General features: G+C 49.1%; 3 protein-coding genes and 1 long non-coding RNA gene across 4 annotated transcripts in view; 2 read left to right on the top strand and 2 right to left on the bottom strand.

Moving 5' to 3' along the window:
• CHD3 (chromodomain helicase DNA binding protein 3) overlaps positions 1-6,565 on the bottom strand; it is a 106,843-nt gene extending 100,278 nt beyond the window's left edge. Inside the window, 1 exon segment of the mRNA XM_039337967.1 lies at positions 6,226-6,565. Within this exon segment, the coding sequence (XP_039193901.1) occupies positions 6,226-6,544 (319 nt within the window). The 5' untranslated portion in view covers positions 6,545-6,565.
• LOC120305729 lies at positions 6,528-9,651 on the top strand. The gene is made up of 2 exons (XR_005556087.1): positions 6,528-6,566; positions 8,606-9,651. It is a non-coding gene; the product is annotated as an uncharacterized LOC120305729 (long non-coding RNA).
• A 4,875-nt stretch (positions 9,652-14,526) lies between these two features.
• LOC120305726 (cytochrome b5 domain-containing protein 1) lies at positions 14,527-19,284 on the bottom strand. Its single transcript, XM_039337964.1, has 4 exons — positions 19,053-19,284; positions 18,319-18,395; positions 16,993-17,211; positions 14,527-15,757 (listed from the first exon to the last, which is right to left on the bottom strand). Exons 1-4 carry the CDS (start codon positions 19,180-19,182, stop codon positions 15,527-15,529), a joined length of 657 nt encoding a protein of 218 aa, XP_039193898.1. The 5' UTR covers positions 19,183-19,284; the 3' UTR covers positions 14,527-15,526.
• Positions 19,285-19,335: 51 nt separating this feature from the next.
• Positions 19,336-24,064, top strand: NAA38 (N-alpha-acetyltransferase 38, NatC auxiliary subunit). Its single transcript, XM_039337966.1, has 3 exons — positions 19,336-19,496; positions 21,653-21,836; positions 23,744-24,064. The coding sequence occupies exons 1-3, from the start codon at positions 19,398-19,400 to the stop codon at positions 23,854-23,856; spliced, it is 396 nt and encodes a 131-aa protein (XP_039193900.1). The 5' UTR covers positions 19,336-19,397; the 3' UTR covers positions 23,857-24,064.
• Positions 24,065-25,361: the final 1,297 nt, after the last annotated feature.

The following is a 25,361-nucleotide window of genomic DNA, read 5'->3' as shown; positions in this document are numbered from 1 at the left end:
GCTTCCATCTGTTATTCTGTTATCCTTCCTTCCTTCCCTCCCTCCTCCAACACTGGAAGTTTTTAAGAAGAGACTGGACAGCGACTTGTCTGAAATGGAGTAGGGTTTCCTGCCTGAGCTGGAGGTTGGACTAGAAGACCTCCAAGATCCCTTCCAACTCTATTATTATTATTATTGATCATCACACAGTCAGCCAGATGTTGAGACTGGATTTGGCATTTTTGTCTACCTATCGAGTCCTTCCCAAGGACCTGGGATAGGCTGCTATTATTACTACTACTACTACTACTACTACTACTACTACTACTACTACTACTATTATGGATCATTGCACAGTCTGCCAGATGTTCAGACTGGATTTGGCATTTTGTTTACCTATCATTATCATTATTACAATCTTAACCTTAATAATCTGAATTTTGCCTGGTACCATCCAGTGGACCTAGGTACAGTCACCTGATTTCCCCCCCCCTCCCCGTGTTGGAAATGGGAATTGCCCGTCTAATCCTCCGAAGCTAGGCCCACTCCCATGATTTCCCCCAAAACACAGCGATGGGATCTGTAAGTTCCTTCCCGACTTTTAGATGGCCCGGCCTAGCCACATCAAAGCTATTCCTGCTAGCCAAGCAGCCCTTAATGCTCTCTTTATTTACTAGAGGTTGCCCTCCCTTCCTTAGGTCAACTGTTCAGCTGAGGCCGAGGAGGTCCTCTTCGGAGGGAAAAGCATAGCTCTCATGCAACCGAAAAAGATGGAAAAGTTCCTGTCTTTCCATCTTCTCTAAGCAGCAACCCCCTTCTTCCTTCTCCTCTTGAGAGAGCCAAAATCCCCCACCCCAGCTTTTAGCTTCTGTTCTATGTCCCTTTACGCTTTAGTCTAACACATCCCTACTTACGGCTGATATTTTATCTCCCTACGTGTTCAGCCCTTGTGCCTGAAGTGATCTCACTAATAATCGCAGGGACGCCACCTCCCTAGAGGCAGGCCACTAAGAAGCCCTGATCAACAGGATCAAAGGACCAAGGTTCATTCGTTCTTTCTCTTTCTTTCCTTCTCTTTTTCTTTCTTTCTTATAAGACCCCCAAAATGTAAATCTTTCTTTCTTTCTTTTTCTTTCTTTCTTTTTCTTTCTTTCTTTCTTTCTTTCTTTCTTTCTTTCTTTCTTTCTTTCTTTCTTTCTTTCTTTCTTTCTTTCTTTCTTTTTCTTTCTTTTTCTTTCTTATAAGACCCCCAAAATGTAAATCTTTCTTTCTCTTTCTTTCTTTCTTTCTTTCTTTCTTTTTCTTTCTTATAAGACCCCCAAAATGTAAATCTTTCTTTCTTTCTTTTTCTTTCTTATAAGACCCCCAAAATGTAAATGTTTCTTTCTTTCTTTTCTTTTTCTTTCTTTCTTTTTCTTATAAGACCCCCAAAATGTAAATCAATCTTTCTTTCTTTTCTTTTTCTTTCTTTCTTTTTAATGACCCCCAAAATGTAAATCTATCTTTCTTTCTTTCTTTCTTTCTTTCTTTCTTTTTCTTTCTTTCTTTCTTTCTTTCTTTCTCTTTCTTTTTTTCTTTCTTATAAGACCCCCAAAATGTAAATGCATGTATTTATCATCTGCTTCTGCAGCGACCGGCAGTTAAAAAAACCCAGAGCCCTAAGCATTACGAACAAGGAAGCCCGATACGCCGCAGCGTAGCGAGGGCCCAACGCATTCATCCTCCCGTCGGTTAACTGTATCTAGTTTACAAGGTTTTTTTTTTTTTAATCCACTCGGATTTGATATTAGAGCTGCTCTTTTCACCCCAATAAATAAAACCAAATGGGTTATAGGAGGGGAAACGTGGCGTCGCCAACAAGGGGGTCCTGCCAACCAGGCCTCGAGCAACGCCGACTTGTCACAAAAGATCGACTGCTAAATAAAGAAGACCGGCTGAGATTTGCATTCGTTATTTTTTTTTTTTTTTTTAGTTTTGATAGCAGGTCTTCTTTCAGAGTCTGGAACGACGGGTGCCATTCGTGACCCAACAACCCAAGGGGAAAAAGGGACTACTGTGCTACAGAACAGCTTCTCCTAAGTGTAAGAGATACCTCTAATTCCCTAACACGGAGAATGATTGACTGAAGGGCCCACCATTAAATCAAACGCACGACAACTGGGAGGGACGCTTGAGGAGCATCCATTTTTTTCCCTCTTAGGAATAGCTCCTCATATGGTGGGGCTGCCAGTCAAGCCACGTGGGAAGAGCCCATCAATTTAGAGATAATTAAATCAACGTGTTGTCTGGCACATCCACATTACCCAGACTGATAAGAAATCAAGGCACTAGCCTTCAATGAGGCTGTAATCGGAAAAAGCTACCCCAGTGACTTTTGTAACCATCAGCTAAGCAAGAAGCCAACAAAATGCAGGGACACAATTTCTGTTAAGTTAACCATGCGTTATTTTAAAAAAAGGGAATGTCACCCTCTATCCGTGACAGTCAGGAAACCATTGCAGACAGGCGAATAATAAAGCACATTTCCCAGTACTGGTAGCCCTTGACTCGCAATCATTCCTTTAGTGACCGAGGTTACAACAGCACTAAAAAAAATGTGACTCACGACCATTTTTCACACGACCGTTGCAGCATCTCACAGCCATCGGATCAAAATTCAGACACTTGCCAAACAAAATTCAATGGTGAAAAAAGGAAGGTTCTACATTTAGGCAAGAAAAACCAAATGTACAGGTATAGTATAGGGGTACCTTGCTCAATAGTAGCAACTGCGAGAGGGACCTCGGAGTCCTAGTGGACCATCACTTAAATATGAGCCAGCTGTGTGCTGCAACTGCCAAAAAGGCCAACACAGTGCTGGGCTGCATTGACAGAGGGATAGAATCAAGATCACGTGAAGTTTTAATACCACTTTACAAGGCCTTCGTAAGGCCACACTTGGAATACGGCATCCAGTTTTGGTCACCACGATGTAAAAAAGATGCTGAGACTCTAGAAAGAGTGCAGAGAAGAGCAACAAAGATGATCAGGGGACTGGAGGCTAAAACATATAAGGAACGGTTGCTGAAATTGGGAATATCTAGTTTAATGAAGAGAAGGACGAGGGGGGAAATGATAGGAGTATTCCAGTATCTCAGGGGCTGCCCCAAAGAAGAGGCAGTCAAGCTCTTCTCCAAAGCACCTGAAGGCAGGACAAGAAGCAACGGGTGGAAACTAATCAAGGAGAGAAGCAACCTAGAACTCAGGAGAAACTTCCTGACAGTGAGAACAATTAACCAGTGGAACAACCTGCCTCCAGAAGCGGTGAATGCCCCAACACTGGAAGCTTTTAAGAAGAGACTGGACGGCCATTTGTCTGAAATGGTATAGGGTTTCCTGCCTGAGTAGGGGGTTGGACTAGATGACCTCCAAGGTCTCTTCCAACTATTATTGTTGTTGTTGTTGTTGACTCATATTTATGACGGTTGCAGTGTCCCAGGGTCACGTGACCCCCCTTTTGTGACCTTCTGACGAGTTAAGGTCAAAAGCAAGCCGGATTCACTTCACAACTGTTGTTACTAACTTAACAAAGGCAGTGCTTCACTGAACAATTGCGGTTGTAAGTTGAGGACTACCTGTAGTTAAGTCAGCCTTTCCTATGGGGATGGGATTCCCAATTCAGGATTCCAAGTTGCCTTGGCCAAAATGAACCAAAGTACAAACCCACCCAGAGTGACAGAAAACTATTTTGCTTCTGGTGAAGTTTACTTTATCCTTAAAACCAGAAAGGAAGAAATAAGCTTTCCTGCTAAATATCTGCAAGGGAAGACACGATCTGTGTAATATTTAATATCCTCAGAAGTAAGTCCCTTTTAACAAGGGCTAAAGAAGTTTCAATTCATTTCCCCTTTGCGTTCTTTTCACAGGCAAAAGAGTTACCCAAATAGGACTTTGAAAAAAATGCAGCCTTTAAAAATTTATTTTCATGTCCACTCTTAAGGTTTTTTTTCTGTCATGTTTGGCCTGGCGTTGCCTATTTGGCTCTGAACCTCTGAATCTTTCCTTTTGGCATGCTCATTTATTTCCAAGCAGCAGATGGGCTTGCCTTCTGATTCCCGATGGCCCGCAGGATTTTTATTTTATTTTTTGGGGCCAAGTCTTGTACCAAACTCTTCCTATGAATTGGATCCAGACGCCCGTTAGGCCTTCTGAGGTTACGCACCTGTAATGGGTGGTAGGTTTTTATTCACTTTTATCTGGTGTTTTGATCTGAGAACTCTCTTTATGGTCACTGCAAACTGTTGGCCAGAGCCCTTAAATCTCCAGGACTGGCAAGGAAGAGACTGGACAGGCAGCCCAGGTCAAGGGAAGCCTGGCCAAGTTCAGTAGGGCACAGCCCCACGAGATCCCTCTTTTCTAAACCCCTTGCTCATCCTCCACTATTTCAGCCTGTATCCCATAAGTAGGATCTGTCCAGCGCGCAGCCATCCCTTTACTCCAGCACCCCTTTTACTAATTCTACAGCCCCAGGTGACACCTCCTTTCCCGCCATGGATGGCCAACCCCATCCTGCATCACTACCAGGCCCTTTATACACCCCCAAGTGGCCAATTTCCCTCCCCATCCCACCGTAGGAGCCCTCCCCATCAGGAAACGGGCCGCCAGACACCGTGAATGGGGGGCAATGATCCCCTCAAACGCCCCTCCCTCAGAGACAGCCTCACCCCCACCCCTTGACATCCCTCCTTCCTCTGAGGTGTCAAAACAGGCCTCATGTGCACCCCCAGCACCCCCTTTCCTACTTATACATCTCCAAGTGACCCCTCTATCCCCCCCATCTCACAATGGGCGCCACCTCCACATGGGCCCAGAAGACACTTTGAGGGGGGGCAGTCAACCCCTCTTTCCTCAGAGACCACTTCAGCTCCCATCCCCTAGCAGGCCCAGGGCTCTCCATCCCTCCTCTGGCCCCCCTCAAAGTGCTCAGCCACCCCCTTTTCTACTTATACACAGAGAGCCCTCCCCACCAGGAAACAGAGCCACAGACACCTCCAAGCGCTCCCTCTTTTTCTCCCCACTCAATGGAGATGGACCCACAGACACTGTGAGTGGACAGAGGGGGTCAATGGTCCCCTCTCCCCCTCCCCTCCCCTCCCCCCAGACACCCTGGGGGTCAATGATCCTCCATCCCTTTCCTCACAGACCCCCCCTCCCCCCCATAGACACCCTGGGGGGGCAATGATCCCCTCTTCCCTCCCCTTCACACAACCCGAGGGGGGGGTCAATGATCCCCTCTCCCTTTCCTCACAGATCCCCCTCTCCCCCCCCACAGACACCCTAAGGGGGGGTCAATGATCCCCTCTCCTCATGCCCTCCCCCTCCCCTCCCTCACAGAGCCCCTGGGGGGTCAATGATCCCCTCTCCCCCCCCACACCCTGGGGGTCAATGATCCCCTCTCCCTTTCCTCACAGACCCCTCTCCCCCCTCTCCCAGACACTCTGTGGGGGGGTCAATGATTCCCTCTTCCTCCTCCCCCCTCTTTTAGAAGGGGGGGAATAACCCCCTCTCATCTTCTCCCTCCCCTCCCCCACAGACACCCTGGGGATCAATCATCCCTTCTCCCCCTCCCCTCCCTCACGCAACCCGAGGGGGGGGTCAACCATCCCCTCTCCCTTTCCTCACAGACCCCCTCCCCTCCCTCACACAACCCCTGAGGGGGGGGGGTCAACCATCCCCTCTCCCTTTCCTCACAGACCGCCCCCCCCCACTCAGGCCCCGAGGCGGGCCCGGGAGGGACTTCCCTCCCGCCAGGCGTCCGTCTAGCTGGCCTCACAAGATCCCCACCCCCGACATCAAGAAGCATCAGAGGCGAGGCGGGGGGGGGGGGAACGCGACCAGAGGCTGTTCCGGGAATCCAGCCGCGCGCGTGGGGGGGGGGGGGAAGAGAGAGAGAGAGAGAGAGAGAGGGCGGGGCTGGAGGGAGAGCGAGGGGGGTTGTCCGGCGCGCGCGGGGTCCCCTCAGCGCCTGGCGCGCGCGGGCCTCCCGTCCGGCCCCGCGGCGTTCGAAAACCGTTGCTTGTTTACCAACAGCCGCCCCGCCCCTCCCTCCCTCTCTCCCTCGCGCGCGCGCGAGAGAGAGAGCGCGCGGGGGGGGCAGAAAGGGGGGACAGCCCCCCCTCCTTCCTCGTCTCTTTCCCCTCACGCGGCGGCGGTGGCGGCGGGGGGGGGGCGAAGGAGGGGGGCGACTCGAAATGGCCGGTTGTTTACCTGGCGGCGCCCGGGTCCCTCCGGCGGCCGGCGTGGAGGCGGCGGAGGCGACGGCGGGGGTCAGCGGGGCAGCCTCCGCCTGCGCTGCTGCTGCTGCTGCTGAGGCGGCGGCGGCGGCGGCGGCTGAGGCGACGGCGACGGGCGGGAAGATGTCGCCCGGGCTGTCGTTCCTGGCTGAGGCGGCGGCTTCTTCGTCGTCGTCGTCTTCCTCCTCCTCCTCTTCCTCCTCCTCCTCCTCTTCTTCGTCTTCCTCCCCCTCCGGCTCGGACACCACCATCTCCTCCTCCTCTTCCTCGTCCTCCCTCAGAGGGGAAGCCATGGTGGTGCCGGAGGAGGAGGGGGTAAGGGGGTGGCGGATGGGTGGGGGAACACCGACGGGCGGCGGAGGAAAGGGGGGGGCGGCGGCGGCCCCCCTTGCCCGCCCCTCGCGCTCCCTCCCTTCCTCAAAAGCGCCCCCCCCCTCAGACCATCCCCTCAAAACAAAACAAAAAAAAAGACCCAAAAAAAGGGACAAAAATCCGCCAAAAAAAGGGGGGGCGGTGGGCGTGTGGAATGGGTGAGGGGGGGGGCCCGAGGAGAAAGTCCCATGCGATGGCCGGGACTCTTCTTCTTTCTTCTTTTCCCTCACAACTTTTCTTCTTCTTCTTCTTTTCCTAGGCAAGGTTTCTCCTCAGATCTTTCCCCTCCCCCCCCCCTTTGGGGGGAAAGAAAAAATAATAATTTAAAAAAAAATGGGTGGGGGTCGGAAAGAGAATTCCAAAAAAAAAAAATGGGTCTCACTTCTGAGGTTGGGGAGTCCAGGATCGTATTTTGCCACCCGAGCAAAAAATTAAAAAAAAATAAGCAACAAAAATGGCCGCCTGTAAATTATTTTTTTAAAAGCGCCCCCCCCGCGAGGGAAAAGATAAATGCCCCCCCCCGTGGAAAAAAAGAAAAAAAAAGAAAGGAAGAGGAGAAATATATATGTATATATATATACACACACACACACACATATATATATAGCCAAAATGGCTGGCTTAATTTTAACCCCCTCTTCCTTAGGATTCCAAAAAAAAAGAGAGAGAGAAAAAGGCCCCCCTTCCTTTCCAAAAATAAAAATGCAATCAGAATCAGCTCCAATTTAAAAAAAAAAAAAAATCAGCCAAGAAAAAATAAAAGAAGCAGAAGAAAAGAAAAGATAAATCAGGAATCAAGACAGGTTCCCCCCCCCCCTCTTCTTGCTGTGGTGATATTTTCTTTTCAATCGCCCAAGATCTGTGGTCATGAACAATATTTAGACATTCCTGGCACTGGGGGGAACCTGACAAGATTTCTGCATAAAACAAAGATGGCTGCTCTAAATTATTTCTTCTTTTTTTTTCCCTCCCTCCTCTCCTTAGGCTCTCCCCCCCCACCTCCCTCAATAAAAATATTTTTTACGGGGAGGGGGGAAGAGAGAGAAAAGGTTGGATTAATCAGTACTCATGCTCAGTTATGACATCAGCATAAAATTGTTAAAGGTTAACTAGTTCCATACTAGTCAGACCCATGACTTTGGTGTGTGCTTATGGTTGCTTTACTAGCACAAGAGGGGAAAAAAAGAATAGGGGTGTTTTATTTCCTCCCCCCCTTTCTTTTTTCTCTCTCTCTCTAACTTTAAATACTTCAGAAGGGAGTGGCTTATTTTTCTCTTTTTCCTCTAGGGCAAGAAAGGAAGAAGAGAAGAAGAAAAAAACCCTCCCTGATTACTGCAATTCATTAAAAGATTTTTTTTTTTTTGGTCCACATTCACAAAGGGAGATTTTATTGTTTTTCCCAGATGAGATTCTTTTGATACAGGCAGACAGACACAACTATGTATGCGTATGATTTTGCTCAGGTTTTGCATTTTAAAAGAGGCTAATATTAAATTTAATAAAATTTGAAAGCTAGGTTCTGGATACTCTTTTTAAGATTTGCCCCACAGGGATAAATTATAAGGCATAATTAAATTAGTGTGATAAAATACCTTTTAACAAAGTTTTTATTTCCCCATCACCGAACTGACAGAACAGTTTTCAATCAGATTGGGGGGGGGGATCATGATGCAGTCCAGCAGGGAAATCAATGCACTTAAATTATTGTATGCGATAAGAATGTCTAAAACTAACCTTGTATTTTTGCCTCTTGGACAAGGTCCCCCAAATAAAAGTACCTTGTTTCTTATGCATTCCTTGTTTTGTAATACTGTTCCATTATGGCAGAACCCTATTTTTATAGCAGGGGAAACAACTAAAACTCACACCTATGAGATGGAGACAAAAATAATTAACAATAGGAACGCAGCACTCCTTTTTATTGTCAAACCTAACAGACGCATGTTTGAATTTTACAAAACTTTCTTTTTACTTGTTAACAGACACATCTGTGATAAGAATCTGCCCACCAACCTAACAAGAAAGTTGCAAAGCGCCTGCATCTCTTCCTGTCTGGCTCTTGAAGATTGTTGCAAATGGAAAGTCTTCTAATATCTGAGAATTACAGAATCAGGTTTGCCCTGGGCCACGGCATAGAAGTAAGTACCGTCTTCACAAAAGAAAACGCAAGGAACGGGCTGCACCTAAGTCTCCAGGGACACCACTGCTGCACACAACCACACAGACAAATCTCAGGGGGACCCGCGACCTTAATCATATTCCTGAAAAGAGAGCTATTGGCCAAACCCTCCCCACCCACTGGGATTTACCTCTGAGTAAATACTGAACTACAAAGAATCTTCAGTGGACAAACTTAGGGTCAACATCCTATTTTGAGTGAAATGTGCCTGGGGGGGGTGGTCTGATCCTGCCAAAGGTACCATTTTCCATGAATAGGCACATCAGCGTTAACAGAAACCTACTATAAATTCAAATATACTTGTGGAGCACAGTGCGAACTTGGCTTTGTTCTCCCTAGTTTCACACGGTCGTTTAAAATAACATTCCAGTGTTATTCTGTGGTATTTCCAAAAAAAGGTAAAATTCAAATGTATTTTCCGGTTGGGACCGCGTGTCGCTGTTAGTGACAGGTCAGTCGGCCACATTTTAGCTTGATGGTGTATTAATCCAGCCCTTCTGGTTAGTTTGCTATACCAACCCTGAAAACTGGATTAATTGAGTAAACCAGGACAAGCATGTTGTGCAAATACAGCCGAGGGATTCTATTATTAGCCCCAGGTTTCTGCAAGGTGCACATTTGTGTTAATTTTTAAAACCTGCTTTAACACTCTTTGTAGGGGCGGCCCCTTCTCCCAGCTTCTCTGCCTCTCGGTCTCTGGCTAGGAAAAGGAAATATTTCGATTGCTGAAGGGCTCGATGCCGGATAGAGATGTTACAGAACAATCATCTCCAAACACAGCGTTCCTTCACCCAGGGTAATCCCCTTTAAAATGGTGAGTCTTGGAATAATAAATCTGGAAACAATGAGGCTTATTCAAAGTATTCCAACTTTATTGAAACTGGACCACAGAGCCGGAGTCCCGTTTCAAGGTTCGGTGTATTTTGTGGCGTTGGCAAAACGGATCGCCAAATTTACTTTTGAGGAGGGCGCGTTTGCAGGTTTTCTCTGTCTGCAGTTTCCCCAAAGTACGACATGGGATGAAAGAGCCCAGAAAAGATAACCTTGCCAGTACCAGCACAGCTTCTTTATATGCATATATGTATATGTTTTCTGAGGTTTTCGCGGGTGTTTGTATGTAGGTCTTTGGTTATTCGGGTTTTCTCCCGCGTAAAATTGGAAGTGTCTTGGCGACGTTTCGACGAAGTCCCATTCGTCATCTTCAGGCTGGTGTCTTCGGCTTCGTGCTTCTAGGAGCAAAAGCACGAAGCCGAAAACACCAGCCTGAAGATGACGAATGGGACTTCGTCGAAACGTCGCCAAGACACTTCCAATTTTACGCGGGGAAAAAAAACCGAATAGCCAACATCCAGAAATGCCAGTAGCAAGCGATGATGGGGCCCTCGCTTCAAAACGATTGGCTGGGATGGGAAGAGCCTCTTTATGGGGCCCCCAAAAAAAAGGAGGGCCGCGTAAATATTACAGCGTGCCTCTTCTTGTCCCTTTTGGTGGCTGTGCAAGCTCAGCCTAAGCTTTTTCCCCCCTTAGACGGGTTATAAATGTCCACAGAGGAGTAACTACGCCTGCAGGAGAGACTCTTTGCCAAATGAACGTTATCCCCCGTGTGGCTTCTACATTTAACGCAACACCCTCCGAAGCCCTCCAGGAGCCAGTGGGCGCCGATCCCACTCATTCATGTTGAAACATTTCCCTGGCAGTGCTGGAAGCCAGTGCTCCAGAGGAGCGCTTGAGGTTTCACGCTAGCAACCTCTTTTGACTGAGAAATGTGCTTTCTAGTCTACGTACAGTCTTCCCAATGGGAGAGAGGGAGCCTGAATCGGCGCGGCGGCATCCGAATGTGAAGTCCCACCAGTTCTGAGCTTCATCTCGCCCGTGGGCTAACGCGACCAAGTCTATAAATATCATTTTCTGAACGCGGCCCAAACCTTTTAGGTCCTTACCGTCCCAGGCAGGAGACCGGGGAGGAGAGGACATCCTTTACCGCAGGCCCATCTTTGGAGCACAAGGTCCAGAGCGTCAAGATTCCCATCCAGGGTTTTTAGAAAGCATCCTCTTTATTTCACCTGTTTATCCCCACCACGCTGCCCCTTGGCTGTCAAAAGGGCCCAAAGGTGTGCTGTTCTTCACACCGTTGGCCTGCCCTTCCCCTCAGGGGACTGTTGCTGTTTTTGTGGTGTGCACGTGGGTCTTTAAAGGTCTTTCCCCGATGACTGCTTAAGCGTGCCCCCCCCCCGTTGGAAATATAGACGAAAACCTGCCTTGGGTGCAAAAGATCAAACGGAGAGCAGCCTCCGTTACAAATTCATCCCGCGAGGTCAGCACCTTTGCCAGATTTTAGCCTCCTTTGGGCCAAACACTGGAAAACTTGTGACAGATTTTCCAGCTGATTGTGATGGCTGGGCGTTTGGTGCGCTCCACGCTTCTCCCCCCCAGGTCTTGTGCAGCCGGCGGTTCCAGGTCACGCTCTCCGGGGCCTCCTTGGTTTAAGTGGGTTTAACGGCTCTGGTGGAGAGCCTCCTTCCACCACAACCCTGTAGACCTTAAGCCGCCTGCACAATTGCATAACAACTCCCGATGCCTCAGTTGCCTCTTGCCAGCAGACTTGTTACGAAGCAGCTGGTAGAAAATATATCCTACTTCTGTCCTGTAACAAAAATCTTGGCTAAACGTTTTCCGAATTTGATATTTCCCCAGTCCCGGTTAGCTTACTGTCCGTAGAAATTGTGACTTCTTTTTTTATAATGGGAATATTGGTTATTTAATAACGATGGCGACGACGACAAAAACTGCTACAGAGTGCCATCCTTTTGGGAGAACTATGCTTCCCCTGTGGGGGCAAAGGCCAGAAGTGGGGAGGGGGGTGGGGTAGGCAAGGGGGAGAAAAGGGGGCAACCCACAGCCGTTGCTCCTCTTCTGCAAAGCAGCTGCCAGGGTTAAAAGGCAGGAGCAGGTGGGAGGTGAGGCAGCCCAGCCCTGGAAGGAAGAGAAAAGCAGGTGACAGGCTTTCTTAGGAAGGGGAGATTGTTGCATCCCTTCCCCCCCCCCAAATGGAGTCTGGAGGATGGATGGCAACCATCCCATCTGATCTCAGTAGAAGTTAACATCTCCCCCCGGGCTGATGGGGCCTGCCAGAACTGTAGATAATATTCAACCTTCAAGTCTCATTTCACAGCCCCCACTTAGGATTTCTCCCCCCCTCCCTCCCTCCCTCCCCCTCTAACAGCTGTCGCAGACAGGAGTTGAACAAGGAGGGAGAGAAAAGCACAGCTGGCCTGATGTTGCCACAGCCATGCTGGCATCATGTGAAAAACGGGCCCGGTGCCCATCCGTCTCTTTGCCCCGACTGGGGAAGGCCCGGGACGGCTGCCAAGGTTGACCTGAGAGTGCAACAGAAGCTCCCACCGCTGCCTTCTGCCAAGACCAGACCTTCCGGGTCAAGGTCTGCGGGGCGGCTTCTCCCCCCCCCCCCCCCGCTTCCCTGGTTAAAGTCACAAGGCTTTGGGGGGGTCGTAGATGACATTTCCCTGCGCTCTCCATGCATCCCACAGATGGGCTTTTCTGCACAGGCACCTTGGGGACACGCCAGCGGCGACCTGCTCTTGGCAGGCCCGGAGGATGCCCTCATCTCTACGCCTCCTCCCAAAACACAAATCGGCCTAGTTTTCTCCAGCAACTCAATCCATCACTCCATGCCTGAATGATTTCTGGATACAGAGGTGACGGGAAATGGGTTAGCACCAGGGACTGCTTCCGTGGAGAGAGTTTTTTTCCCACCAACCGGAGAGCGTGTGGTTTTGTGTGCTGCCTGCATCCTGCGGATGGGGCCTTGCTTTGTTTGCGCAGACCGCCCGATAGCGGTCCACGGACCGTGGGGGGTGTTGGGGACCCCTGGCTTAAGAAACAAACCTTCATGGGCGAGTGGAGCAGAACGCCAACCCTGGAAGACCTCCAGGTCCAGACCAGCAACTATGGTTGGCTCCTTTGCTTTCCAAACGGAAAACAGGTATTCCCAGAGACAGGCAGCCCTGGATCATTCTGCGTTTCCACCCCCCTCCCTGTAAATGGTGGGCTCAGAAAGCCAAAAGACGGGCGCAGAGGCAGAAAGGCAGGCACAGTGGCCCTCGGGGACACACCAGAAGCCTCAGATCACACTCGCACAAGCAGCACACTCGTATCCTTAGGAGAGGAGGGTTGAACGCCCTGGTCCCCCAAGGCTGACTTAATCCTCCTTGAGTGTTTTGTCCTCTCTTGGCGGTGGCTGTCCCTTCGACATGCTCCCCAGACGTTGCCCCCCTCCCCGTCTTGGATCTCAACAGCCACTCGAGGCCGATTGCCAACCTCTAAGCCAGGGGTGGGCAACTAGGGCCCTTTACGAACATGGCTGCCTGGCTCAGGAATTCTGGGAGTTGAGGTCCACCGGCCGTCAAGGGGCCACCCCTGGCTCTAACCTCTGGGATCAGCAGAAGCACATTGACAGGTCTTAGGGGAGCCGCTGCTTTAAAACACGTGAGAGCTCTGACAGAGACAAGACAAGCCACAGAATCCCTTCATATTAGAGGTTGGGATCACTATGGACTAGAATCCCTTTTAGCAGGGTTTTAATCTGTACTTTAAATGCAGAACCGTTACAGGTAGTCCTCAACTTACAACCATTCCCTTAGCGATCATTCGAAGTTACGACCACACTGAAAATTGCAAGGCTTGGCAACCGACTCATACTTCTGACGATGGCAGCGTCCCGGAGTCACGCGATCTCCTTTTGTGACCTTGTGACTTTTAATCGGGAAGCCAGGTTCGCTTAACCATCATGTCTCTAATTTAACAAGGGCAGCGATTCGCTTAACGACTGTGGCAAGAAAAGCCGCAACCTGGGGCAAAACATACTTCGCAACTGTCCTGCTCAGCTCTGAAATGCTGCCTAACATACAGTGAATCCTGGGAACGGATGATAAAAAGCACCACACAGCCTGTCATGCTTGATGGCAGAAACAGATGATTTACGAGAGAGAGAGAAGGAAGAATTATTGGTTTCCGCACGGCTACAATCGGAGGAAACGGACATTTGAAACACCTAGCTTTTCCCACAAATGCACCTGAAACCACCAGGGCTTGTTTTGTTTTATCTTTCAACCGGTTGCATTTTAATGTCTTTTAAATTTTGATTGGAAGGTGCCCACCGTTGGCTGAAAGATGGGCAGCTATATAAACATTATAAATAAATTTAAAGTGATTTTCTTTTGTACTCCGGTAAACGGCATCATCTAAGCCAGTGGTTCTCAACCTTTTTAATGCCGCGACCCCCAACCGGTCGTAAGTCGAGGACTACTCAACTGGTGCAGCACCGTTTGCAGAATGGGACTTTTGGCGGGCTCAGCAGGGCAGAGACAGCCTGGACAATTCCTATTGGCTTTTGAAAGCCAATATAATTAGACTCTATTCAAGAGAGTCTATTCTATTGGCTTTCAAAAGCCAATAGAATAAAAGGGAGGAGCACAGCTAAGGAAAAGGGGGGAAAAAATGGCGGACTGCGTTGTTTGGCGACCCCCGTGAAATGGTCGTTCGACCCCAAATGGGGTCCCGACCCACAGGTGGAGAACCACTGATCTAAACGATTCTGTCCGATTTCCAAAATAGTAAACAAGCTAGGATCTCGCTAATCTAGGATAGAAGACCACCAGGAAACACACAGACATTCCAGAAGAAAACAACGGCAAACCACTCGGGTACCAGCGCGTGTCCATGTTCCCAAATACACCAAGGATCCAGCTTGACTCTGATACGACTTCGCTGTTAACGTATTTTCTTTGGGAAATACCGGTTTACAAAAACAAGAGTTTTGGCTGCAATCCTGGGCAGCGATCTTACAAAATCACCCTCGCTGAACAGACTGCAGCACCCAGAGAACATACTACACTGACAGTCACCTATTTTTTTTTTCCTTAACACCTGAAGTTACACGATGCAAAGACCATCTTTATTCAAGATTTGCTCTTTTCGAGGCGTCAAGATGATTTTTTTAAAAAAATGAAAAGTTAAACCTGACGGACGATGTCTTTCCAATGCAAGCATCCGGTTGCATTTTTATCCCACTTATCCTCCAAGGGGATTCTCAGCTGCCTATCTCATTCCTCACCCTCGGACCACTTTGCCCTCCAAACAAGCCTTTGAAATAGCTGAAGCAGGAGCAAATAGCCGCTCCGAGATTACTTAATCATCTCCTTTCGGATTCAGCAGGATGTTCATCCAGATCCCTCCAGAGGACCCTAGTTTAAAACTGAAGATATAAAATTGGGGTGGGTCCCTCTCCAAATGAGTGGGCAAGCTGCTTTCCTAGCTCCAGGATAATAAAAAAACTCTAGCTGCGGGATAATAAAATGCAATTATTTGTAAAAATCATGTTAAGAACAAGGACGGAGCTTCCAAATGACTGCACAGCGGGCCACGACTGACCTCTAGTGGCCGCAGCAGCAAACGACAGCAAGGAGAGCCCTTAAGATTCAGCTGGACGTTCACAAGACCCGGAAGTCGTATTTTAGGGACCCGTCGTCGTAATTCGGGGTGCATCTCCCTTTCCACCGAGTCTGCTCCCGGAGAGAGTGTGGGTTTGCCGAGGAGGGTGTGAGTGCCGCCATCCCTAAAGATAACTTCGGTGCCCTGCAATTGCTGGAGAGGGGAAGCGGCACCTAATTGGGGGCTTTCTGTCGGAGGGACACTAGGCGAGTTTCTAGAGCTCAGTGAGGTCATCGTTGAAGTAGAGCAAAATGGCCGAGGTGAAGTCGTCGGCGTCCATGTTGAGCTGGTAGAACTCCTCGTCTTCATCGGGAATGTCGTTGTTGTGAAGGTTCTTCTCCATGTCCAGGACTTTGCCATGGTACTTCCACGTGTAACTGGCGGCGTGGGCGTTGTAGGGCAGGTAGCGCCTCAAGATCTCCCACATGGTTTCTTCTGAGCAGACCTGCCAGACGGAGCCACGGTTGTCCACAGAACCCACAGCGCGAGACACCCTTGCGCCCCCTGCCCCCCCCCACCTCCTGGGGTCAAGATGGTCAACTTTGCTCGACTTCCACAGGGCCACAAGGTGACTAACTCAGTTTCTGTATATTGAACTGGACCCAGTATAGACCTAATCATAGTTAACCCTAAGCACGTATTGGTTTTTTTTTTTTTCACCTTGGTTTAATCGGCTACGGTTCTTGGAAGACTGTCAAGACAAGTCCTTGCAAGTTTCCTTGCCAAGCATTCTGGGAAGTGGTTTGCCATTGCCTCCTTCCTAGGGCTGAGAGAAGATGGCTGGCACAAGGTCACCCAAATGGCTTTGTGCCTAAGGCCGCGTTACAACTCACGAGTCTCCTGGCGATTAGCCCAAAGTCACCCAGCTGGCTTTCGTGCCTAAGGCGGGACTAGAATTCCCCATCTCCTGGCGATTGGCCCAAAGTCACCGAGCCGGCTTTTGTGCCCAAGGTGGGACTAAAACTCACTGTCTCCTGGCGATTGGCCCAAAGTTTCCCAGGTGGCTTTCGTGCCTAAGGCAGGACTAGAACTCACCATCTCCTGGGGATTGGCCCAAAATCCCCCAGCCGGCTTTTATGCCTAAAGCGGGACTAGAACAAATCATCTACTGGCGATTGGCCCAAAGTCACCGAGCTGGCTTTTGTGCCTAAGGCGGGACTAGAACTCACCGTCTTCTGGGGATTGGCCCAAAGTCCCCCAGCTGGCTTTTGTGCCTAAGGCGGGACTAGAACTCCCCATCTCCTGGCGATTGGCCCAGAGTCACCCAGCCAGCTTTCATGCCTAAGGCGGGACTAGAACTCCCCGTCTCCTGGCGATTGGCCCAAAGTCACCAAGCCGGCTTTCGTGCCTAAGGCGGGACTAGAACTCACTCTCTCCTGGGGATTGGCCCAGAGTCACCCAGCCAGCTTTCATGCCTAAGGCGGGACTAGAACTCCCCGTCTCCTGGCGATTGGCCCAAAGTCACCCAGCCGGCTTTCGTGCCTAAGGCGGGACTAGAACTCCCCGTCTCCTGGTTTCTAGCCTTCGCCAGCACACCAAACTGACACTCGTCTAATTTCCAGCCTTAACCTAACCACGGCCCTACTCGAGCCTGTTGTGTGAATACCCTCAACGTCATCCAGGGACGAGATGGATGGCTCCGAGGGTCTTGGGGTCGGGCCGGGGATGGGCAGGACTCACCTCGAGGGTCTGCTCCTGAGAGGTCAGAGTGTTGATGATCCGGATGTGCCGGGTTTTAGCAGACAAGATGCCTATTTCGTACACGGGGTTTTTCCACCAGGGCACTCCGAAATCGTTGGCCCAGTCCGAGCGGGGAAGAGGCGGCGGGATGTGCACAAAGCGGCCCTGGGGCGTGTAGTACTTGAGGCATCCAGTCAGGGGATCGATGTGTGTCTGTATCTGAAAGGAACAGGCACAGGGTGGAAGGCCCAGATTCAACCATCATCAAACAAGGATGGTTCCCTCCAAAGCACCAGTCCATGAAAGCCACCCTACGGAGGGCTCCAAATCAGCGGAAATCTTTCCTCCTCAAAGGGTCATTTTCCTTCATTCAGCTCTACGTCAAGAAATGAAGTCTTTCAAACACTGGCTGAAGATCGGAAGATCTCGAATTCTCAGCCAGAAAAAGAAACGGGCACTGTGGGATGCAGGCAGTCCTCATTTTACAACCGTCACTGAACCCAGAAGAGAAATAAACACATTACTACGATAACCCCAGAGAGGGGCGGGGGGACCCAAAGTAGCTTTTTCAAAAGGGCAAAGCCCAGTTTGGAACCTGGATGACTGAGGATCACCATAGACCAGGGGTTTTGAAACTTGGCCCTTTGTGGACTTGTGGACTTCAACTCCCAGAATTCCTCAAGTCATTAAAGGGTCATAGTTCCCTCACGCTGGCTGAGGAATTCTGGGAGTTGAAGTCCACAAGCAGGGGTCTTCAAACCTGGCCCTTTGATGACTTGTGGACTTCAACTCCCAGAATTCCTCAGCCAGCGTGAGGGAACTATGATCTTTTTATGTCTTGTGGACTTCAACTCCCAGAAGTCCTCAGCCAGGGTGCCTGGCTGAGGAATTCTGGGAGTTGAAGTCCATAAGCAGGGTTCTTCAAACTTGGCCGTTTGATGACTGGTGGACTTCAACTCCCAGAATTCCTCAGCCAGGCACGCTGACTGAGGAATTCTGGGAGTTGAGTCATCAAAGGGTCCTAGTTCCCTCACGCTGGCTGAGGAATTCTGGGAGTTGAAGTCCACAAGTCATCAAAGGGCCAAGTTGGAAGACCCCTGCTTGTGGCCACGTGGTTGTATGGTGGGGGGGCACAGACGCCAAAACTTTGAATCCACTACCTTTTTTCAGATTCTGCCGTAACTTCCAACGATCACCAAGTGACCGGTCTACCTGCGGGCATTCCCGCTTCCTGGGTCTTGCAAAAGGGCACAGTTTTATATCCAGAGAGCCTGAAGGCTGACCACTCCCGGCTTGGTGTCCCCAGACGGACAGACGGACACTCACGTCTTTGGTTCTCGGGTTGAACCAGTGGCTGATGTCTCTTCCCGCCACTTCCAGGAGAGGCTTCATGAGCAGGTCCCCTGCGCAGAGAGAGAGAGGCCGCTTAGCCAGGGCCCTTTCATCCCGCTCCTGAGTCGGAGGGGGTCAAAAGAGTCAAAATGGCGTCCACCACTGCACCATAAGAAACATACGGAACTGCAGAAAAGGATCCAAGGGTCCATCCATTCTGCCCTATAGAGTTGTTCTTGTTAGATAATGGACGTGTGTTTATGGAAGCAATGCACATTAATAGAGAAAAGGGCTCTCCCTGCATGGATGGGGCCGCCATCTTGACTTTGTTTGACCGCCCCACACCAAGCCTTGAATTTAGCTCTCCAACTGCAATAATAATAATAAAATAAAATAACCCACACATATTGTATCACACCTGTACAACATCTCTAGAGCATTCTTTTTAAGGAAGGATCGTTCAGAAGAGCGGATAAATTTGACTGGCCATTAGAGGAGGAGGAGGAGGAGAAAGTTGGAAGGGACCTTGGAGGTCATCTAGTCCAACCCCTGCTCAGGCAGCTTTCTTCCCTGACTGCCCTTCTTTCTACTCCCGTCTCGGATAACCACCCTTCTTCTTCCTCCTCCCCCTCCTCCTCCTCCCCCCTTCAGGTAGACTGTTTCTCCACCTGGAGGCTCCGCTTGGGAAGCCCCGCCCCGGAAGCTCCCCCCTCCCCCGCCCGCCTTACCCCTGTACTCCTCGGCCAGGGGGCTGAGGTCGTACACCCGCCCCAGGTAGGAGACCCAGAGGTCCCACGGCCGGTTGTGCACCGCCACCTCCCGCGGCGTGAAGAAACGCGGCCGGAAGGAGCCGTCCATCGCATCGCCCCCCTTGGCGCATGCGCCGCGTCCCTCGCTCCCTTGGCAACGCGCCGCCGCAGGGCCCCACGGGAAACGCAGGCTTAGCTCGCAGAGGGCGGGGCCGAAGGAGACAGCCGGACGCGGCTATGGCGTCGCGCGTGCGTGCGTGTATGCGTGCGTAATGCCGCCGGGGGCCCGCGGGGCTTTGTGGGAAGGGTAGTTCCCTCGGCAAGATGGCGGCCCCGCCGCCCCAGGAGCAGATGCTGAGGCAGCCGCCGCCGCCGCTTCCTCGGGAGTCGGACGAAAACGGCTGCGGAAGCAGCGCCCCCGAGGTGAGGGAAGGGCCGGGGCTCGGGCGGGGGTGCGGGGACGCAGGGCCCTTCCACTCACGGGTAGAAATGGGAGGGGGGGTGTTAAAGCTCTCTCCCATCAATGTGGGACTACAAAGCCCATCTGCTAAGTTGGGAAGGGGGCTGGCTTCTAAGTAATATTGTTAATATTATATCTGTGTGGATAACAGTTTAATACAATTTAAAATTTTATTATAGTTAATATAGATAAATATCTATTACGGTATTATATATTAGTGTTTTAGTTTTTACAGTGTGTGTGTATACACATACATATACAAACATATACACATATACACGTGTGTATGTATATATATGTGTATATGTATGTGTATATATATATATATATATGTATATGTGTATATATATACACATACATATATATACACACATATATGCATACATTTACAAATATACATACATACATACATACATATGTATATATAGTTGTTGTTAGTTGCGAAGTCGTGTCCGACCCATCGCGACCCCATGGACAACGTTTGATACACACGTACATATACATACATACATACAGACATACATACATGTATATATCTATGTGTTGGCTGGAGCACCCGGTCTATCAAGAATAGCTATTTCAAGCTCTTTAGCTCTCATCAGCTAGTATACACACACACACACACACACACACACACACACATATATGTATATATACGTAGGTCTTTGGTTATTCGGATTTTCTCCTGCGTAAAATTGGAAGTGTCTTGGCGACGTTTCGACAAAGTCTCATTCATCATCTTCAGGCTGGTGTTTTCGGCTTCGTGCTTCTAGGAGCAATGAAGCAATTTGCTCCTAGAAGCACGAAGCCGAAAACACCAGCCTGAAGATGATGAATGAGACTTCGTCGAAACGTTGCCAAGACACTTCCAATTTGACGCGGGAGAAAACCCGAATAACCAAAGACCTACATACAAACACTCGCAAAAACCTCAGAAAACACACACACACACACTATTATGTATACATTATTATATTATACTATACTACAGGTGGTCCTCGATTTATGACCACACTTGAGCCCAAAATTTCTGTTGCTAAGTGAGACAGTCGTTAAGACAGTTATTATAGAATAGATTAAGGTAATGCGCTTGTGTTGAAAGCAATCCAGGCTACAGCTCTAAAACACCAAGGATGCTGCCGTGGGTGCATATTAGCCTCACCCAACCTCTATAAGGATTAGTGGCTTGATCTCCTTTTGGGAAATTTGGGAGGGAATAAAGCAGTTCTCCTGGACTGAGGACCTATTTGTTCTGCCAGCAGCAAGATCTGACTGCTGGCCCAGCGATGGATTCTATTGCAAATCAGGGCTGTTTCCGAAGGAGGCTGAGGAGGAGAGCGAAGGAACTGGATGAGGCTGTCGGCAGGCCCAGAGGAAGGGAGAGAGGCTTTTGGAGGAGTTGGTGGTGGTGGCAGCGTGCTCCAGGGGTGAAAAGAAGCAAGGCCTCTTTAAGGAAAAGGTGGAAGAGATAGGATCAGGATAAGGAAAGAAGGCGAGGTTGTCATGCAGGAATACAAGCTAATTTGAGGGCTAATCCACATGGAGCTCCGTTTCCATCTGTCCTGTTTGCCATCGTTCGCTCCCTAGAGCAGTGGTTCTCCACCTGTGGGTCGGGACCCCATTTGGGGTCGAACGATCATTTCACGGGGGTCGCCAAACAAGGCTGTCCGCCATTTTTTTTCCCCTTTTCCTTGGCTGTGCTCCTCCCTTTTATTCTATTGGCTTTTGAAAGCCAATAGAATAGATTCTCTTGAATAGCGTCTAATTCTATTGGCTTTCAAAAGTCAATAGGAATTGTCCAGGCTGTCTCTGCCCTGCTGAACTCGCCAAAAGTCCCATTCTGCAAACGGTGCTGCACCAATTGAGTAGTCCTCGACTTACGACCGGTTGAATAGTCCTCGACTTACAACCGGTTGGGGGTCGCAGCATTAAAAAGGTTGAGACTAAAATGGACGATCTGAAACTTGAGCTGGCCATGAACAAGGAGTGTATATCAGAGGTGGTGGCCCTTTGAGAGCTATATGCAACGAAATTTCATTTTGATGTATGCCAATTGGCGTACATTCAAAGTGACAAAGTTGTTGTTGTTGTTGTTACTATTTTTGGGTGTTTCTGGCAGGACCAGGTGGAAGAAACAGCTGACTCGCCCTACCTGCGCGCGCGACGCAAGCTGGAGAACCTCCTGAACAAGAGTTTGCGGATTCGTATGACCGACGGACGGACCCTCGTGGGCTGTTTCTTGTGCACTGACCGGGACTGCAATGTCATCCTGGGTTCTGCCCAAGAATACCTGAAACCCACAGGTGAGTCCCCGCTGCATCCCAGACTGATCCCTGACGACTGTGCCCTCATCCCTCTAAAAGGACGTGGATCTCTTTAGAAGTCAAGTATTCCTAACCAGGGTGCACCCTGAGCTGGGCTGTTTTCTTGCAGACGTTTCATGACCCAACTTGGTTACATCATCAGTGTTAGGAGGGACGGGGGTTTTGCATAATGGAGGAGGAGGAGGAGAACTGCAAGGTCCTTGGTGCTATCTGAGCTAGGTAGTTTTCTGGCAGACGTTTCATGACCCAACTAGGGAACATCATCAGTGCTAAAAGAGAGGAGGTTTGCAGAGGAGGAGGAGGAGGACTGTTGGGTGCTTGGTGCTCTCTGAGCTGGGTGGTTTTTCTGCAGACATTTCATGACCCAACTAGGGAACATCAGTGCTAGAAGGGAGGGGGGTTTGTGGAGTAGAGAAGAAGCAGAGGAGGAGGAGGAGAGGGAGAGTGACTGATGGGTCCTTGGTGCTCTCTGAGCTGGGTGGTTTTCTTGCAGATGTCTCATAACCCAACTAGGGAATGTCATCAGTGCTAGAAGGGGGTAGAGTTTCTTCTCTTTTATATACAAGTGGCTTGATGGTGATCATCAGCCCTGATGATGTTCCCTAGTTGGGTCATGAAATGTTTGCAAGAAAACAGCCAAGCTCAGAGAGCACCAAGGACCCCCCAGTCCTCCTCCTCCTCCTCCTCCTCCCAAACACCCCTCCCTTCTAGCACTGATAACGTTACCTAGTTGGGTCATGAAACGTCTGCAGGAAAACCACCCAGCTCAGAGAGCACCAAGCAACCCACATGTCAACCCTGAGCTACTAATATTCTCTTCTATGAGTATTTCTACGCCGTGAACTGACTGAAAAGCAGAGGCACGATGGGGGGGGGGAAGCGCCTTTGTCTCCCCAGTGATCACAAGGCCAATTTCAATGGGGTGTTTAAAAGCACCCCCCAAACTTCCTACTGGTAAGCTAATAGGGGCAGAGATAGGGTGCTCATCTTCCCCAAAACCAGCCCACCCTCGGGATGCATAAACCCGCAGGTGAGGCTAGATGACCTTGGTGGTCCCTCGAAATTCTATGAGAAGAAGGGGGAAAAAACCCTCATCAGAAGTGGGTTTGTTGGAAAACTGAAGCTAGGGCAGTTAAGCTCAGAGTCTCTCTGACTGTCTCTCTCTCTTTCTCTCTCTGTGTCTCTGTCTCTCTCTCTCTGTCTGTCTTTCTCTTGCTCTCTGTCTCTCTCTCTCTCTCTCTCTCTCTGTGTGTGTCTCTCTGTCTCTCTCTCTTTCACTCTCTGTGTCTCTCTGTCTCTCTCTCTCTGTGTGTGTCTGTCTGTCTCTCTGTCTCTCTCTCTCTCTTTCTCTGTGTCTCTCTCTCTTTCTCTCTCTGTCTCTGTCTCTCTCTCTCTCTCTCTTTCTCTGTCTCTGTCTCTCTCTCTTTCTCTCTGTGTCTCTGTCTCTCTCTTTCACTCTCTGTGTCTCTCTTTCTCTCTGTGTGTCTCTCTCTGTGTCTCTCTCTCTCTGTGTCTGTCTCTCTCTCTTTCTCTATGTCTCTCTTTCTCTCTTTCTCTGTCTCTTTCTCTTTCACTCTCTCTGTGTCTCTTTCTCTCTCTGTGTCTCTCTCTTTCTCTGTGTCTCTCTGTCTCTCTGTGTGTGTCTGTCTCTCTCTGTGTTTCTCTCTCTTTCTCTATGTCTCTCTCTTTCTCTATGTCTCTCTTCTTTCTCTCTCTCTTTCTCTCTCTGTGTCTCTCTGTCTCTGTCTTTCACTCTGTGTCTCTCTCTGTCTCTCTTTCTCTGTGTCTCTCTGTCTCTCTGTGTGTGTGTCTGTCTGTCTCTCTCTCGCTCTCTCTCTTTCTCTCTCTGTGTGTCTCTCTCTCTCCCTCCCCCCCATCTCCTTCAGACTCCTTCTCGGCAGGCGAGCCCCGAGTCCTGGGCCTAGCCATGGTTCCAGGCCACCACATCATCTCCATCGAAGTTGAGTTGGACAGCCTGAACTCCTTGCAGTACGTTTGAACCCATCCCTTGATGCTTGTCGGACACGAGAAGGGAGACGGAGAAGATGGGAGAAGGCCGGCCGAGGGCGGAAACTGCCCCGAAGAGCTGGACCTGCTTTCCTGGCTAAAAATGGGAGGATTCCTAACCATCCAGAGACCTGAGAAAGACACTGACCTGGGAGGACCTTTGTAATTTGCCTGCTCTTTGTTAAATCTCGAACTCGGCACCAGGGCTGTGTGCGCGTGTGCTTGGCTCGGGAAGCTCGCCCTGTTTCCTCTGCCCGCCCTCCTCTTTCCTCTTGGGAGAATCCAGGAATATTGGCTGATCTTTCAGGAGGACCGAATCGATAGTAGCTGAGTAGTGGTGATGGTTAGCAACTATTACGGCCTCCGGCCATCTCGGGGCCAAATCGTTAGAAGCTGGCCTAGATTTGCCAGCAGAATGACCAGCGCTTGGGCCGTGGGGAGGAAGAATTTAAAGCCCCAAAGAGGAAGGCACCAAATTTCTCAAGGAAAATATCCTTTTACGCTTGAGCAAGTGGGAAACCCCCTTCCTTTATTTCCGGCAGAAAAATCTCCTCCAATTTCCCAGCCTTGTCGGGCTCCAATTCCCCCCCCCCGCCCCGCTGCCCATTTTGTTTTTAAATGCACCAATCTCCCCCCACACACACACACACCCCAAATCCTAAAAAGACCTGGCTTTGCTGGTGGGTTCCCCCCTTCTCCTTTCCATCAGAATATATATTAAAAAAAATGTGGGTGGAGAAAGCCCACTCCCACAAATTTGGCCTGTTGAAGGTAAAGCTGAACCTCCACTGGCTTAAAGCTTCAAACCTTAAACAGGAAAAAATGACAATGAAGGTTATCTATCTATCTATTTATCTATCTATCTATCTATCATCTATCTCTATTTCTCTATGTCATGTAATCTATATTTAATCTATCATCTCTATTTCTCTATATCTATATCTAATCTATATATCTATCATCATCTACCTCTGTCTAATATGTTTTATATCTATATCCATCTGTCTGTCTATCTCTGTTTAACATGTTTTATATCTATATCCACCATCCATCTGTTTCTGTCTATTTATCTATCTATCATCTATTTATATTATCATCTATATCTATCTAATCTATATATCCATAATCTCTCTATCCTATCTCTAACATGTTTTATATCTATTTATATCCATCTTCCGTCTGTCTATATATTTCTATCTATCTATCTATCTATCTATCTATCTATCTATCTATCTATCATCTCTCTATTTATATCATCATCTATACCTATCTAATCTATATATCCATCATCTCTCTATCCTATCTCTAACATGTTTTATATCTATTTATATCCATCTATCCGTCTGTCTATATCTATCTATCTATCTATCTATCTATCTATCTATCTATCTATCTATCATCTCTCTATTTATATCATCATCTATACCTATCTAATCTATATATCCATCATCTCTCTATCCTATCTCTGTCTAACATGTTTTATATCTATTTATATCC

The sequence above is a fragment of the Crotalus tigris genome, unplaced genomic scaffold (assembly GCF_016545835.1).
Source record: "Crotalus tigris isolate CLP2741 ecotype Arizona unplaced genomic scaffold, ASM1654583v1 scf7180000017690.20705106771:4171800, whole genome shotgun sequence".
Taxonomy (NCBI): Eukaryota; Metazoa; Chordata; class Lepidosauria; order Squamata; family Viperidae; genus Crotalus; species Crotalus tigris.
Note: the sequence above shows the minus strand (reverse complement) of the source record. Positions and strands in the feature narration are given on the sequence as shown.